The following is a 19626-nucleotide window of genomic DNA, read 5'->3' as shown; positions in this document are numbered from 1 at the left end:
CTTGCGAGTCAGGCTATAAGATAGTCGATGTAGCAACACTCCGCGCATGATTTACTGAAAAAAAATAAAAATAAAAACATTTTATTAAAAAAAATAAAAATAAAAACATTTTATTAAAAAAAATAAAAATAAAAACTTTGTTTATATTGTTAAAAACATTCAAAACGTTTTAAAAACATTCCGGTCAATTAAATTTGCGTTTTTGTGGTTTTTTTAAAAAACGATTAATTTGTAATTAAATTAATGGTTTTTACTTTCGTCCAACACGGAAATGTTGGACGAAAGTTAAAAGTAATTAAAAGTGACGTATATGTTGGCGTAAGAATCACTTTTTTCCTTCCGCTCTTCCCAAAGCCAACAAACTATAGATCTATATATATATATATATTATATATATATATATATATATATATATATATATATATATATATATATATATATATATATATATATGTACAGGGCTCGTGATGAAGAAAATCGTCAAGCGTGTTAAATCGCGCTCGTAAAATTAGAAAATGCTTTCATCGAGCGTGATTATGTGCGCTCGAAATAACGTCGGCGAGCGCGATCATGAAAATTGCTGAAGGCGATGCTCATAAAAAGCTTTTTATTTTTTTAAATCTTTTTTTATTTGTTACATAATTCTTTCGTCAAAAAATGTTTGAATTAGTATCACAGTCATGAAACTACTTCAACGAAGTAGATTTTTATACTTCCAAACTTCTTGTATATTGTCAGATCGCGATTTTATTTTTAACTATTTATATTAATAAAAAAATAATATCAAACAAAAACGCAACTTCTTATTGATTTAGTATTGAAGTATAATTTAGTGTTTTGATTCGTTGTTTTGATATATGCATTTTAAAATGTTACGCGGTAAACTTAATTAACGGTTAATGGTTTTTATATTTTTAGATATTTTTTATTCAAATTAATTATTTAATTTTTTTCTAAAATTTCTTTTTTAAATTACGTTTTTTTAACCTTAAAAAAATAACACAAGAATAATTTGAAATAATAATAAATTAGAATAATAACTTTCCATTTAATAAATGTTGACGTTATTACTTTGTTTCCTTTTCGAATGCGATTGCGAACATTCTAAACAACAGAATCGTTTTAAATTTGAGTTAAAATAAATAATAGTTAATAAAAAAACCTATACTATAAACAAAAACTAATTTTAAAAATTACTCTATTATTAATATTTATTTTTATTATAAACGATGTGTGGAATATTAAAAACAATAAATCAAATAAATCTTACTTGATATTTTCACAAGATTAAAAATACTCTAAATAGATTAAAAATAAAGTTTTAATTTTCTTATAGTGGTTTTCTAATTTTCTATTCTTATTTTATTTGCGCATTTTTGTATTCACTTTGTGTTTCCACGTGCACATTCCATAATAGAAATTAGTGACTATTAACGACTTCAAACTGCTCATTCATTACGTTAGTGCAAAAGAGAACGACGTAGTGCTTTTTATATTTTATATTAGTGCTTTGATAATAGTATATCTTTAATAAAAAATCTTTTTTAAATATTTTATGAAAATAAAAAAATAATCCCGAACTATTGGACAAGCGTTATTTTATACGCTCGTTATAAGCTGAACGAGCGTTGTTTATCGCGCCTAGAACGTTTGAAAATACCGTTTACGAGCGCGTTTTACGAGCAAAGCGCGATCGCGCTCGCTTCATCACAAGCCCTGTATGTATATACATATATATATTTATATATATATGTATATACATATATATATATATATATATATATATATATATATATATATATAAATATATATATATATATATATATATATATATATATATATATATATATATATATATATATATATATATATATATATATATATATATATATATATATATATATATATATATGTATATTAATATATATATATATATATATGTATATTTTTTAATGCATTTTTTGGGGTGGGATGCCATCCCGGTACATAATAAATTAATGGAAATTTTATTTTATTTTTCTTTTATAAATAAACTTGTAAAAACGATTTTAAAGTTTGCTGCAATATGCGAATTTAAATGAACTAAAGTCTCAGCTGTTATTTAAAAATTTGCGTTAGAAAGTTAAAAAACTAAATCGATAATTATAAAACATTGCGTCTTTTCTTTTGTATTTTAAATAAAAAGTTACCAAGCAACAAAAAGTGACATTGGCTTTTTTTTCATCAAGTATCATTAGAGTTTTTTTTGAAGAAATAAAATATAGTGCACAGTAGATTTACTCAACATAAAATGTTATGATTTAAAAAAAATTTACTTATTATAAATATGGATAAATGGCTAGCAAGCGGAAGGAAAAGAAAGTTAAGCAGTGATAGTTCTAAAAGTAATTTGGAAAATGACACTGAAATAAATAAAGAAGTGACAGATTTTTCGAGTAATAAAACTAGCCAATCCTAGGAGAAATTAAAAACATTTGACTGGTTGACAGTTTCATTAACAGGTCTTGGTTGTTCTTTTTGTAAATCAGCAAATAAATCTCAAAGAATAAAATTGGCTAGCGAGTGGACGCTTGGCAACGTTAAGGAGTATGGCGAAACAAAAGAAAAAAAAACAACAATTAATGAGGAAAAAGCTTTCAAGCCATAAACTATCAGTTGCACACAAAAAGGCTTGTAAAATTATTTCTCAGTCCAAAAAAAACACCATAGAGATGTTTAGTTCAAAAATGCAGATCAATCAGCACGAAACTACCTACCGCATATTTCACACTGTTTATCAGATTGCAAAAATGAATCGTCCATTTTCTGATTTGAAAGAACTAATATTATTACAGGTAGAAAATGGTTTAGACATGGGACATATTTTACAATCTGATCACACATGCGCTGATATTGTTTATCACATTTCAAATGAAATGCACATTAAGCTTGTAAAATATATTCTTCATAACGATAATAAATTAGGGTTTATGATAGACGAATCTACCACAATGAGCAAAAAGTCTGCTCTGTCAATCTGCTTGAGAGTGAACATTCCAGAAATAAATATTGTCCATAGTATTTATTTTGATCTTATTGAATTAACAAATACAGGTCTCGTCTATTGCAAACTCTTTTATATGTGCTTTACACGATTTTGGTTTTGACAACAATTTTTTATTACATAATTGGGTGTCTTTTTCATGTGATGGTGCTTCTAATATGCTTAGCAAAAAAGCAGGCGTGCCCCAGTTACTTTTGAATCAGTTTCCTAATTTGATTTTATGGCATTGTAGCAATCACCGATTAGAGTTAGCAGTAAATGATGTTGTGCGCAATATCTTACCAATTTGTCACATGAAAAGCTTTTTTGATAAATTATATTCCATTTACAGTGCATCTCCTAAAAACAAAAAAGAACTGGAAACTGTTGCTATGGCTTTAAGTGTAAAACTAAATTTCATTGGACGAATTCTAGGCACTAGATGGGTGTTGTCTAGCGCTCGATCTGTGATGGCTGTTTGGAACAATTATGCAGCATTGTATCAACACTTTCATAAATCTTCATTGGATTAAAGGCGTAATGGAGGAGATAGAGCCCAATATGCAGGTCTTAAAAATAAATTATGTGATATCAATTTCATACTCAACATGGGACTAATGCTAGATGCTTTAATAGAACTAGAACATCTTTCTAAAAAATTAAAAAATAGGCAAACTTCTTTACCTGATGCACATCGCTTATCACCTTAAAATACCATATATTTCAATCAATGAGAAATAATTCAGGTGAATATTATTCGCAAACGCAGCTTGCAGCAGAAAAGTTTGAATTTAAAGGCGTCAAACTACAGATCAGAAAAGTTTCTAAAATTAATCAAAATGAATTTTTTTGAAAACTAAGTGAAAATCTTGATTCTAGAACGTTTACAACTAGAGCTGCGCATAAATCTTTACAAGACAAAGAAAATGATCCAAACAAAGAAAAATACGATAATTTAATAAAAAATTTACAATTTTTTGATAAGCCACAATGGTTTGCAGACCAAGATTCATGCTTTGGAGATAACGATATTAGACAATTAGCAAAAACTTTAAATATTTGTGAAATTACGGCAGTTCAAGGGTTTCGTGAATACATTTCCACTGGTGACTGTAATAAAACCCCTAATGATCTTCAGCCTCTGAGAACTGCTATAAATACCTTGATTGTTTCAACAGCTGAATGTGAGCGTTCTGTTGCATTCTTGTATTCGCTTATATACATATATTAAAAACAACTATCTAAGCCTTTTTCAACCTTCTGTTTTATTACAAAAAATTGTATATAAATACAAAGTTATAATTCCCATGAGAATTATAAAACAACAATAGTCATTAAAAACCATAAATGAGTGTGTGACTTTCATCGCGTTTACCTACGTGACTTTTACCACGTATACGTAATAATTGTAATTCACCAACTTTAATAGAACACGTTCTTTTTCTACTATGAATATAATCTAATCTTCCTTGCGAAACTCTTTATTAATAAAAACTGTGTCGAGTTTAATGTTCATTTCATTAGTAGGTCCACCAATTACGCATTTCGATCCAAAGGATTATGTCATTAAGTGGTTTGGGAAAGGACATCGCGATGCTAATTTTAGGAATTGTGAAGCGCCGGCATTAATGTCTATAAATGAAAGTGAAACATTTTAAAAGATATTCTGACCGAATTTTTTTTCAATTATTTAAAAATTAGTATATAAAAAAAAATAAAACTTGTTTAAAAATAAAATGTTTAAATATACCATTGTTTTTTGATTGCTTAATGACGTTTGATGTGAAACTCAACTCAATATTTTACGGTGATAGTCTCTTAAGAATATAACGGACCTCAAGTTGTTTTTTTAATATAGGTTTTTTACTATAGGGATACTCTAGGGATTTATAATTGCTTTATTTAATCTACACAAAATACGAAATCTATAATTTTAGGATAGGTAGGATGGTGATTAGAAAATATTAAAAACCATCCCGCTACCTTTTTTTTTCCCACTTCGAGCACTGCATATATATATATATGTATATATACATATATATATATATATATATATATATATATATATATATATATATATATATATATATATATATATATATATATATATATATATATATATATATATATAAATATATATATATATATATATATATATATATATATATATATATATATATATATATATTTATATATACAGTATCCAACAAAACGAGTGCAACCAAATAATGCTAATTTAGTTTCTTTATATAAAAGTGCTGCAATTTTTCAATTTAGAGAAATAATTATGTAACTGTTTAGAGTCAAAGTTCTTCAAGTTTTATTCATCACAAAGTTCATTATTTGTACACGAAAATTAATAAATTAATCAAAAGTATTAAAAAAAGTTGATTTCCTTCTGGACAAAACAAGTGCAACTCGACAAAATGTTGACCAAGCTGTATTTCGCTATCAATATTTCGTGGCGAATCCTTTGTTGTCGATCACAGCCTTGCATCTTCGAGGCATAGATTCGATCAGGTGATCAATGAAACTTTGTGGAATCGTTGCCCAGGCCTTTTGGATTTGTTCAAACAGTTGATCCTTATTACAAACACCTTCACGATTAATTCTGCCGTTGACGATCTCCCACAGGTTCTCGATAGGGTTGAGATCCGGAGATTGATGCGACCAATCCATCACTGGTAGATGGTTGTCTTGAAACCACTGCTTGACTACGTTTGCAGTGTGTTTTGGATCGTTGTCTTGCTGAAAAACCCATTTTATTGGCATATTCCATTCAGCATGAGGTAACATAACATCTTTCAGGATATTTTTATACATAAAACGGTCCATTATTCCATTGTGACGATGTATTGGACCTCGACCGTTAGCAGAAAAACACCCCCAGACCATTACATTGCCTCCACCATGCTTCACGGTCTTATGGCAGTAACATAAATCAAGGCGTTTTCCGGCCGGTCGACGTACACAGCAAATGCCATCGCTCCCAATGATGTTGAACTTCGATTCATCACTGAACAGGACAGTTCGCCATTTCTGCACATTCCAGTCAATATGAGATGTAGCAAACAGGAGTCTTTTCTTCTGGTTTTTTAGTGAAATCAGCGGTTTCTTTGCAGGGCGTTGAGAAAACAATCCGGCTTCAACAGCACGTCGTCTGATTGTTCGGTCCGATACAGGCAGCTCTAATTGCTTTCGTATTTCGACTAATGATATTCAGGGATCCTTCTTGACGGATCTGACGATCATAGAATCCTCTCTAGAAGTGGTGGAACGCGGTCTTCCACCTTTGTTATCTGCTGCCAACTTCCCCATAGATTGATATTTGGAACATAGTCTTGATATGGTCCATTTTTTCACGCGATATTTATCATAAATACTTTTTTGTGACATTCCACTTACGTAATCGCCAATAATTTTCTTTCTTAGTTCCAATCCAAGACTGTCAGGAACCATTTTTGCACTTGAAGTCATAAAAATTAATAATCACGCTTCTCAAGGCTAACCGTGTTACATTTACCTTGAGATGATACAATAATGCTCTGTGGAACACAACGTCTTGGTTGGATGTGGACTGTATTGATGTAATGAAACACTTGTTGTATTTCACTTCTTGTATTGATGTTCTTTGATAAAACACTTTGATAAAACTCACTTCGATAAACTGTCTTGATAATACTGACTGATTGACTCCCATATACTGACTGAATTACATGTCGATTTACATGTCTCTTATATAGTAAAATGAACCTGTGTGAACCTGTTCTGGAAGATTCTAAATGTTTCTTTTCGATGCTTCTGGAAGCTTCTGGATGTGTCTGGATGCTTCTGAATGTTTCTGGATATTTCTGGATCCTACTGGATGCTTCCAGATGCTTCTTCTGGAAACTTCTGGAAGCTTCTGCATGCTTCTGGAAACTTCTGGATACTTCCTTTAATTATTAAAAAACTTTTGTGACGTTGACACGGACCAGACTTAAAAAAATGAAACAAACCAAAAAAGTTGCACTTGTTTTGTCCACTGCAAAATGGCACTTGTCAACGAAATTCTGCCAGTGTGCTGTCACCTGTCAGCTGATTGCTCATGTCATGGCATGCTTAATTTAGGAACACTTTTTAGCATTGTTCGATGTTGGTTGCAAATGTTTTGTCTAATACTGTATATATATGTAAGTATATATATATATATATATATATATATATATATATATATATATATATATATATATATATATATATATATCTATATATATATATAAATATATATACTTATAAATGTATATATATATATATATATATATATTATATAAATAATGCTGGTGAAGCAATAGTACCTAATTTAATTTCGTCTGCTGAATAGTCAGAATCCATTTATATATATATATATATATATATATATATATATATATATATATATATATATATATATTTATATAATTTTTCAATCGAATTATGCGGTAGTGGTGTAGTGATTGAGCGCTCGCTTCATAAGCGTGAGGTTTCGAGTATGATTCCCACCACGCCCCTGGTAGTACCACGCTCAACTTGTTTCTCCGTGCAGCGGCCTTGTTTGCCAAGGTTTGGGTTTTGGAGTTATAGAGTTGAGAGAGGGTTATAACCACAAGTAGCCTCCTCATCTGTAGTGGCCTTCTCGGCCTTGGGAAAGTGAGTTACAAAAACAAAATAAAACAAAAAAAAAATCTCTTTTGTTTGTTGAAACCTCGGATAAGATTTCCTTCTTGAGAATGTTCCACAAATTCTCAATCAGATTCAGGTCAGGAGAGTTCCCTGGCCAATCTAAAACGAAGATATTTTTGTTTTAAGAAAGTTTGTGATCCTTTTAGCTTTATGGCATGGAGCACTATCATGCATAAACGTAAATGTATTGTTGTTTGGAAACCATTCTTGTATTTGGGGGATAAGTTGGCTCTCCATAACCTCTTGATACTGTATTTGGTTCATCATCCCATAGACAATATATAGTCTTCCTATGCCTTTACTACTGTTAACTGATCACACCATAACTTTAGTTGGATGTTTATTAGTTTGTACAATGCAATCTGGATGATATTTTTCCTTTGGTCTTGTTCGGACGAAGGTGGCTTCGTCCAACAAGATCTCAAAAGTCAACATTTAAACACTTTTTTAACAATACTTTATTCAAAATTGATAAACTTACACGCTCCCAATCTCCAATAGTCGTATACTTGAGATTTTTTGCCTATTGCAATCTCTTTTTATCATTGCTGGAGTTAGCCTTGGTTTTTTAGCCGATTTGTGTAATATTAAACCAACTTCAGCCAGACGTTTCCTCAGTGTGCATTCTGAAACTTGTACTCCAGACTCTTGAACAAGTTTTTACAGCAAGAGGGATGGTTTTTTTCTATTTTCCAGACAAATGTCTCCTATAATTCTGTCTGTCCTGGGAGTGGTTTTATGTTTTGACCCACTCCATCCTTTCCTTTATGGAGAAAGAATGATTTCAATTTCCATTTTGTGTTTAACTTTATTAACAAAAGGTTGCAAAACTTTACACATTTTAGCAATTTTCTGTTGTGAATGCTCTGAATGTTGTAAAAGTGCTTTAACTTCTGAAATTTTGCTTGGACTTATGCCCTTACTCTTATGTCTTACCCATGCTAATTTTTATTGAAATTTTTGATTACAACCTATTACACTAAAAATGTTAATAAAATAGTACTATATATTAATTCTTGCTTTTATTCGATAGATAATATATATATATATATATATATATATATATATATATATATATATGTATATATATATAATATATATATATATATATACATGTATATGTATATATAATATATATATATATATATATATATATATATATATACATGTATATGTATATACATATATATATATATATATATATATATATATATATATATATATATATATATATATATATATATATATATATAATTTATATAATATAAATATATTATATATATATACATGTATGAATATATATGTGCTTGTTATGAAATATGCTGCATCATATCCTCCATCAATCCAGGGTTTCTTTATAGCAAAAAGAATGTAGTTCTGAGGATATATTGCTTGTCCAGAGCATGCTGACATCATTTCATCTAGGGAAGAACAACCAATCAAAGTTTTGGCGGGAGTATTTTTGTCTAAACGCTTGAGTTATCAAGAATAAATTTAGATTTTGTAATTTCCGTTTTTCAAACTAAAATTTAGTTACTTGGTTAATATATTGAATGATAACTTTATAATCAATTCAATTTTAATCATACCTGTAATAAAAGTTAAGAATAATTTCCTCATTTGTGACTAACTGTTTTTCACAACCTTTCTCTAAGACTTTTTTATTTTCAAATAAAAAGGTCTTTGAAAGCGATCATGTGATTTTTGGTAGCATTTTCACTTTTTTTTAAATCTTCTTTTGATTTTAAAGTAAAGGTTATAAATAGCAGTTTATACAAAAAGAATAAATTTCGAAAAATAAAGTTTGTTTTTGTTTGTGACAGATATGAGTTATATTCGATTGCAAGCATCATTCTAAATAAACATTTTTAAAAATTATATAAAATTAGTGTGTTTTAAGTTATTTTTCTTTGAAAATTTTTTTGAAAAATGGCTCACCCTAATATATACATATTAGTATGTACATATATATATATATATATACATATATATATACATATATATATATATATATACATACATATATATGTAAATATATATAAGTATATATGTACATATATATATGTACATATATATATATATGTACATATATATATATATATATGTACATATATATATATATATATATATATATATATATATATATATATATATATATATATATATATATATATATATATATATATATATATATATATATATATATATATATATATAGACACACACATATGTGCGTATGTGTGTGTGTGTGTGTATATGTGTGTGAAGAGGGAGAAGCAAAAAATGAATATCTATACTTCTTAAACAAGCAATGAGAATTCTTCCCTTGTTTTGAACTTTCAAAGCAAAACATCTGATTGAACAAAAATAAAGTTAGACTTGATTTAAAGATTTTTTTGTACTTTTGTAAATTTTGTACTTTTAATTTAACGATGAACATTTATCTATTTTGGATTCAACCTTATAGGTTTAAAAAAAATTTATTGAATACGTGTTTATGTAAAATGAAACAAAAAGTTGTGTTAAGTTTGATTGTTATGCTTTTGTCATTGTTTTGTACATTTTTGTAGTTTGTACTTTTTTCTTAACAAAGTAATAAAATAAACTGTAAAAAATAAACTGTAAAAAAAAATTTGTTTTTTGTAATATTTTAGTTTGTAATTAGTTTAAATTTTTTGATGTATTTAATTTTTATTTCTACTTTAGATTTCAGCTTTTGGAAACTTTTATAATATTTCTGTTCAGCCTCAAATTTACTTTGAAGGTGTTCCTGTTCAATATTTGAGCTCAAACAATATATTAGAACAAACAATTTTAGTGAATCAAACTTGTTTTTATTCTGGACCATCAGATGGAAATCTGCTCATTGTTCTCAGTTACTGTGATGGCTTAGTAAGAATTTTTTGAATTTTTAAAATTTTAGTGGTTTAGTTTATTAGTTGTTGTTTTAGACATTTGTATAAGTTATCATAAGTACAAATAGAGATTCATTTTGTCAAAAATCAACATCTGCGTAGGATGAGTATTAGGGTAGGTCGATTTTAGCTTTTTTTTTGAATTTTAAGTTGCGTAATGTTGCAGTTATTGTGTCTAGGTTAGAAATGAGGTTTTGCCAAATCTCAAGTATCCTGGTTTAAAAATGGCTTGCGGATTTACATTTCAAGTCTTAATTTTGGACTAGTTTTGCTAAATTGTTAATTTCAAATGTTGAAATATTTTATTTTAAGTCTAATAATCTCGTTTTAAAATATCTCGTTTCGAATTTATAAAGTAACCAATAAATGATTTCTTAAAAAGCGCAATTGTTTTAAGAAACCAATAAATTTTCTCTAAATCGTGTAGACGCATTTAAATTTTGCAAATCTTTTTTGTATTTAAAAGTTCTTGTTTATATTTAAAAGTATTGTATCTTGTTTGTATTTAAAAGTTGGTTTTACAATTAAATATATGGTATTTAAAAGTAGGTTCAAAAAAAAAATTTGCAAGTTAAAGAAATCTTTTAAAATCAAAGGTAAATACTTATGATTATTATATTTAGAGTAATGTTTTTACCTGTTTATATTAAATAATTTTTGTTTTGCAACTTAACGAAGGAACTAATGGATTTACTTAATTTAGTCGGAGGAACTAATGGTTTTACTCAATTCCTGAATGAAAAAATGAGGGGGCTTGGGCCGCCAAATTTTTTCAAAAGGGTTTTATTTCTTTATTTTTTAGCAAAGCAGATTTTTAATAGTAAGTTTTGATATTTTAGGTTTTTTTGATGCTTTCACCCCCTCTAAAAAGTCACGCTGTTGCCCATGACTCTAAGTGTTATACTTTAATACAGTGAACATATATAATTAGTCCACGAGAAATGCCAAAAGTAAAGGCTACAATCACACGGATGAAAAGTGAAAAAAAAAGTTGTGTTGGCCCATGTGAATTATCAATAACAGATCCAAGCACTTTTAGACAGGTTATTCAGTACTATTACTACCTTGTTCATATAAATCCAAATGCAGATATTGTATTAGTGACTCAGCAAAAAGCAATAACATAAAATCAATTTGGGCTACAGTAAACCCAAATTTACCTCTTATAATGAACAAATCTATTAATAGAAAAGTTAAAGATCTTCTTGTACTTGATAAGGATATTAATTGCAAGCACGGAAAAGCAAGCGCTAAAAGAAATCTTGATGCAAACTTAGACAAACTTTTTGATATTTCTGCATGTTCCTGTTCATTAGATGTGTTTCCCTGTAGTGACAGAAAAGTTTCATGTAATAAAGAAAATTGCATAGAAGAACATATTGTATGCCTTTGCTCTCAAAGTAATAAAGTACCTCTTGAAGACAGGATTCAAAGACTTGATAAAGAACGAAAAAAAAAATTTCATAAGCTAGTTGATGAAGATGAATCCCTCATACCACACGTAAACTTAATTGAAGAAACAAATGGTTTAACCATTATGGAGATAAATATTTTGTAAATACATGAAAAATTTGTAGTAGATGAAACAAAAAGTATTTTATATTATTAACTTTTTTTAGGATGAAGGTGAATGGAAACCAATAAATAATCCTATTGGAAAATACAGCTTGGTTAAACTTCCAAGATTTGCAATGGAACTAGTCAGAAACAAGTGTTCGTCAAACGTAGGTGCAGCCCTTGCAAATGCTATACTACATGACATAAAATATCTCCTGAAAAATGATGTTGATATAAAAGATATTTTGATTGACAAATTCAAATTAGATAGGGCCAAGTCAAAAGTAAAAATCGTTAGTGAAGATGTGGACTCAGAACAAAAAAAACAGTTACTTTGTCTTGGGGTTGATAGCAAGCTCGATCAGATAACTAAAACAAGTAAAGTAATAAACTCACCTCAAGGAGAAGTACTAAAGAAATGCATTAAACCTGAACATCACCTCACATTTACTTATGAAGATGGAGAATTGAGTGGAAATTATTTGACTCATAGGACGATTCCTGTCGCTGGTGCTACACTCTTAGTTCTTGGTACCGAAACGTTCAGTGTTTTACAAGAACATAACAGTTTGGAAAGTATACAAGCTGTTCTTCTTGATAATACTGCTACCAATACTGGACCAATAAGTGGCTTAGTGGTAAAACTAGAAGAGTTTTAAAAAAGAAAACTACATCTAATTGGATGCGCCTTACATCAAAATGAACATCCGTTACGAGCTCTTTTTGTGAAACTTGATGGTGACACAACCGGGCCAAGAAGCTTCAGTGGTCTACTTGGCAAAAGATGTGCTGAAAATATTCAGGATAGAAGTCAAGTTTTGTTTGAATGTATTGAAAACCCAATTGTAGATAGATATATTCCAGAAGAAATACTAACAGACCTTAGTTGCGATCAAAGACTTTTATTTGAATATTGCAAAGGAATAGGTATTGGTAAAGTTTCTGGTTTGAAATAAAAAAATCTTCAAAATTTCACGAATCCCCACGCCTTATTTTTTCTACTATTACTAGAATAAATTATCTCCCCTTTGATGATGTTAAACATATTGTTAAAAAAAAACATTAAAAACAACGCATTGTGTCTAAAACATGAAAATATTTTTTATGCCATTTTTAAAGATAATGACAGCAATATATGAAACTTTGGTTTTCAAATCTTACTGGCACCAAGGCAAAGGTATTTTTTTTTATAATTAACTAAAATAAATTAAAAAAAAAAGACACATAAAATGTGGTAATTGCCTTTGATTTATATTTATAGAGTAAACAACAAAAGTTTGGAAGTAAATTTGAAGAAAATTCTGAAAATTAATTTTAATGCTTATCATTGGTATGAGTTGCTTGACATCATCAATACTAAATTTAAGGAGCCCCCAATAACACAACATTTTTCAATTGAGCAAATCCAATATATGAGTGACAATAATGTTGAACCTGAAATCCCTGACTTTCCATCTCACTCCCAGAGTGTTGAGCAAGCGGTAAAACTTGTGTCACAAGCATACCAGTATGTCTATGGATTCGAGAATCGATACAGCTGCATTTTAACTAAACTACTTAGCAAGAAGATGCATAAAGCATATGTTTCGAAAGGGCATTATTCCCATTCTTATGATGATATTTTTTAATTGAAAATGTTTTCCTAAATATATATAACCATGTTCAAAATGTTTTAAATTGTAAAAATAATGTTTATTTTGATATTCTTATGTAAATATAAAAATAAAAGTTTCACTATTTAAATCTTCAAATAGTTAACAAGTTGTTATAAAATTATTATAAACTTAAATCATTCAGAAATGCAGTTAATTTTAAAAAACAATTAAATATGAATATATTTAAAATATCAATTTTTGCATATAACGCCTTTTAAGGTGTTTTTTCGCATAATCCTACAAATCTTAGAATTTAAATCTGCAAGCAATTCTTCATCCAAAATCTCTTAAATTTTGAGAGTAATCATATTTTAACTGTCTCTAACTACTGCAATATTACGCAATATGCGGGATTAAAATTGACCTACCCTAATGAGTATTTTTATGGAGACATCATAGACAGGGGGTTTTTAAGTCAGAGTTAACTTTTCCTAGCTTTTGCCTAGTAAAGTGAATCTTACAAGGCAGCAGGACACAAGGTAGGTTGTACTTGGTTACATGTAAAAAGTAGCAGGGTAAACATGATGATTCTAATCCTGACCTGAATTTCTTATAATTATGTTATTAATGTTAATAAATATGTAATTAAAATAAATATTATAATCTTATAATTATTGTTAAGTATTGATTGTTAACCCAAATCATTCATGACATTTTTAACATATAGACTTTGCTTGAATGAAGTTCAAGTCAAACTAATCAATATTTTTATAAAGGTTAATAAGGCTTTGGCATGTGTTGCAACAAACGCTTGGTTCTTTCTCACTGGTGGTTAGCTCTTCTAGAAGATTTTTTTTTCTTCTTGCAGTTTGAATGAACAGTTCGGCAGATGAGACAATCTTGCATTGTGTCTCTTGTTTGAGGTCTCACTTGTACAAAATAATATTTGACATATGCTTTTTTGTTTTTAATAAAAAATTAGTTAAGAAGTTAACAAACTGCAGTTCTACTTTAAAAAAGCAATAGTTTTTAACACCTCAAAATAGCAGTTAAAAGATTTTTTTTTTTTTTCAGTAACTCTAATAAATTTGTTTTTAAGGTTTTAAAGACCAGAAAGTGTTATAAAAAAAGACTTAAAACTATGGATATCTTAATTGACAGTGCAGTATCATTTGCTCGTATTCTTTACATTAATCCGGCGGATGATTTTAATCTGCACCACCGACTCAGAAAATTTCTGCAGTGATGTATTATAAAAAATTTTTATGTAAAAGTTAAGAAAAAAATGATAAAAGTTTTTACTGGTTACAAAAATTTTAATCGGCAATTTATTGATTTTAACCCACTCTCCCCCCTCCTCCAGGTTTTTATTTTTTGTTTTTTAAATATTTTTATTTATTCTAGTTTTTCAATTTTGATTATATTGAAGCTCGAAATTATGACGTAACGGAATCGTGGAATAAGTGACGTTAGCATTTAATAAATGCCTTTATTTACGAGAATCTCAAAAAAAAAAACGATTAAAAAAAACAACAACTGAAAAATAAAAAAAACTCCGATAAACTCTTTACTTCGACAGTCCAAGTTTTTTTTTTTTGTAAACTTTTATCATTGTTGTTATTATTTAATTGTTTATTATCTTGAATAAAATAAGCAACCTTTTCAACCCTTTTATCTAATGATTAAGTTTTAGAAGAATAGAAAATGTAAAAAAACAAACATGGCTGTTCACTAAATTTATGACTGTTTGCTAAATTTTCTAAAATTATTATAATAGCTTAATTAGTTTCTAAATTTTAATTTATTTATTAATAAGGCTGTAGAAACTTCTTCTCCATTTTCACTCTGGTTTTGGCTTGCTATGTATATATATTTTTTAGTATATAGAATTTTTTTATGTCTTAAAGACTTTATTTTAGTTTTCTGTAAACGAACCAATGATTAAGATATTAGAATTAGGAAGTTTTTTATTTTCACTAAATCAAGTTCTACCTTTTATAAAAAAAAAATACGAGTAAAAAAATAGTAAATTTAAATTAAAACTGCCATAATTCTTTAACCACTAAACCAATCTTAAATTTTTTTCCAGAGTTGGTGGCCATAGGCTACATTTGCACTAATTTTTATCTAATTATAAAGAATTCTTATTCAACAGGTGTTTTTATTGGCACGCTATGAGGTAGAACTTTCACTCATTTTTAACATTTAAAATATTTTTTTTTTGCGGACAAAATTAAAAAGCATAATTTTTTTCATAATATACATTAATGTGTAAGCTATCACCCCATATAAGTAGCATTTTTGGTCAACTAGGTTGACATTATCAGGGTCCATGATAACCATGTAATGCAAGCATTATATTTGTTTCATGTTCAATGTTAACTTTTTTGTGTAATATTTGAGATGTTTAAGTATTATACAAATCAGCATCAAAATTGGCTGTTCAGTTGCTTCTGGAAAGAGATCAAGCCTTGTTAAGAAGCGTTACGCAGCTTGCATTTTGCCTGCGAAAAGGTGATTTGCCTATGCGTTCAGCAGTTTTGCGCTACCCAAAAACTTTTATATTTTAGAATATTTAAATTATCTTTTGATGTCGTTAAGGTGACGTTTATTTAGAAGAAATAAAGGCGTAAGTAAAAGCATTTAACCGTTATTGTAAACTAATAGATTTTTTGTTAAAGAAACAGTTTGTTTAATAATTTTTTTTGTTGTTGTTAAAAATAAGTTAAAAAAATTAAAGTGTTTTAAGTTTTATCTTAAGGAATTAAATATATAAATTCCTTTTTAAATATAAAAATTATTTTTTGTTATAATAGTTTAAAAAATGCACGATTTATTTTGATGTTAATATTTTATTAATAAGATATTTTGTTTATTGTTAATTCAATAACATAAAAGTTTTAATGACGTTCGTTTAATTTATGAACATAAATTATGATCACGAATACGTTATCGGTAACTGGTAAATAATTAAAAAAAACTCTTTTTTGTTTAAAAACATTATTAAAAAATTTATTAACAGTTAATAAAATAACCAAAAACCAACTCTAAAATTATTAGAAAATAAACAAATATTATTTTACATTTTATGAAAAAAATATTTTTTTCAAAATAAAATTTATATTTGAAATAAAGTTTATATTTGAAAAAAATAATAAAAATGTTTTTTTAAATAGGAACTTAGATTTTATTTGTAACTTTTGTTATAGTGAGAAAAAAAACTGTTTGTATGATTTTTAACGCGTTAATAAAATAACTTTAATTACAATGCGGTACTAGAAAAGACGCTAGTGACGCAATATAACTTCTAACAATACTAAAATATATTTGCTGAGTTGAGTTTTTTAGAAATGCGTTACGCGTTTTTGTTACGCAGCGAAATCTTGTAACAAGGCCTGAGATATGGTATGCTCGATTGTCCAGAGATAATACCAAGCAGTTAATCACGTGTATCTATATTCTGAGGAAGTTTTACATTTTGTTGAAAAAGGTTGGGTTTAATGAACTGTCTGAGATCAAGGAATATCATACTTTAACAATGCTTAAAACATTAGACCTCCCTGAAGGCAGCTACAAAAAAAAGATAAACAGTTTTTTTTGAATAAGAGCAGTGTTTTTTTTTTTAAATTCAAAAAAAATAAAACATATTTGATTTAATTAAAAGTGATTGAAATAGGGTTAATTCTAAAAAGAAGGCATAAAATGAGGAGCATCTCAAATGTATTTCAAGAAGCAACTGGATTCTGAAGCGCAAATAATTATTATTATAAGCGCAAATAATAATAAGGGAGGAAAAGTTTTAAAATAATAGATAAAATAAGAAGTTTAAAATTTTTTAAAAATCCATTCAAATAAAAGTCTTTTTAAATCTTTGTATCAAAGTGTGTTGCACTTTGCTACAAAGATTTAAAAAAGTTACAAATGGGAAAAAGGAATATCTAAAAATGAGAATAAAATTGCCATTAGAGCATCATCACTAGAGTCTGGTCCACTAGACTTTCTCTTTAGCATCTTAAAAATTGAAAGCTCCAAAGGAAGTGATTATACCATTGCTATTTAAACTATCCTTGAAAACTCTCTGTCTATTGTCTATTGGGTTGTACTTAGTCATAAAATCCAGTAGCTTTGAGAGAAATAAAAGTACCAAAAGCATTAATATTCTTTATCCTCAAGCAGGGTTGTTTTGATTTAAATCGATTTAAATCATGATTTAAATCAGACAAATAAAAATCATGATTTAAATTGAGTTTTTTGATTTTAATTATTTTTAATGATTATTTATTGATTAATCAAATTAAAGTAAATTGCACTAGCTAAATATAACTACTGCATAAACTAGTATTAGTTATAATAGTCAGATAATGCATTATAAAATATATATTAGTCATATAAATCATTAAATTTTTAAATTTATTGTAAGATTTTTATCCATATAAGTAAATTTTTTTTCTTCTTGTTTAACTTATTGACTAATTACATTAATTTCTTTTTTTGTTACTAATTATATAATAAATATAACTATATTCCTTTTATATAAGAGTATATTCAAATTTTTTTGAATTACAGTATTCATTTATAATTGCTTGTTATTTTTTTGTTAAAAATAAAAATAATATAACTAGAAATAAAAATGTCTGGTGCCGGTAGAAAAAGAGATGCAGTTTGAACATGGTTTGAAGAAATACCTGCAGAAATTGGGGAAAAGGGTAATAAAGCTAAATGCAAAAGCTGCGGTGTTCAAATGCAAGGTTTGGTTGCTTGAATGAGAAGCCACAAAAGTGCTGGTAAATGTAATTTTCTGAAAGATGTTCAAGATGACAAAAACATTATTTGTCAAGACACCTTAGAAAATATCAACCAGACAACTGAAGAATGTTCTATTAAGAAAACTGAATCTAGTCAATCTGCTGTAGATAAAACAAGTTTTTTGTGTTCAAATAAAAAGGCAGTGACAAGACCAAGCAGTGGCAAGACAGTGATAACTAAATTGGATTCATACCTTATTAAAACCACTAAATCTGAAAAAGAAGCTATTGATGAGCAGATAGCCAGAATGATTTATGCTACTAACTCGCCTTTCAGAATGGTTGACCATCCAGAGTTTATCAAGATGATCCATTTTTTACGCCCAGGATATAACCCTCCAAATAGAATCGATATTGGTGGAAAACTACTAGATACTGTTCACAAGAACAGTTTAACTAGCTGTTCAGGTTTGCTACACAATCAGTCTGTAACCATGAGTATTGATGGGTGGAGCAATGTTCATAATGAACCAATAGTTTGTGCAACAGTAACAACAATGAACTCAGATATCTATCTTGCAGATACAATTGATACTTCTGGCCATTCACATACTTCTGACTATTTGGTTGATGTTGCTGTTAATTCTATCAATAAATGTGAAAAACAATTTGGTTGTAAAGTTCGCAGTGTAGTAACTGATAACGTAGCAAATGTGTCAAAAATGAGACAACAATTGGAAACTCGAGATGATGTTAATGTTATTACATATGGATGTTCAGCTCATATTCTCAATCTATTGGCCCAAGACTTGGCAATTCCAAACATCAAGGAGCAGGCTGTTCAAGTTGTTAAATATTTTAGAAACAACCATTTTGCTGCTGCTACATATAAAGCAAAAGAGGGGCTACGACTTAAAATGCCCCAAGATGTCAGATGGAACACATTGGCTGATTGTCTTGAATCTTATCTAAAACACTGGCCAATTCTGTTAACAATTTGTGAAGAAAACAGAACAATAATTGATAAGAATATTACAAATATTGTAAATAACCTTGGTGTAAAGCGAAGTGCAGAAGAACTGTTACAAATG

The 19626-nt window shown here is 28.1% G+C and overlaps 1 protein-coding gene across 1 annotated transcript in view; it reads left to right on the top strand.

Moving 5' to 3' along the window:
• Positions 1–19626, top strand: part of LOC101238552 (uncharacterized) — a 117107-nt gene that overhangs the window by 21176 nt on the left and 76305 nt on the right. The window contains exon 4 of the mRNA XM_065813002.1: positions 10430–10615. Within this exon, the coding sequence (XP_065669074.1) occupies positions 10430–10615 (186 nt within the window). The remainder of the gene's footprint in view (positions 1–10429; positions 10616–19626) is intronic.

The sequence above is a fragment of the Hydra vulgaris genome, chromosome 12, assembly GCF_038396675.1.
Source record: "Hydra vulgaris chromosome 12, alternate assembly HydraT2T_AEP".
Classification (NCBI taxonomy): Eukaryota; Metazoa; Cnidaria; class Hydrozoa; order Anthoathecata; family Hydridae; genus Hydra; species Hydra vulgaris.
The sequence above is the reverse complement of the archived record's forward strand: the minus strand, read 5'-3'. Positions and strand labels throughout refer to the sequence as shown.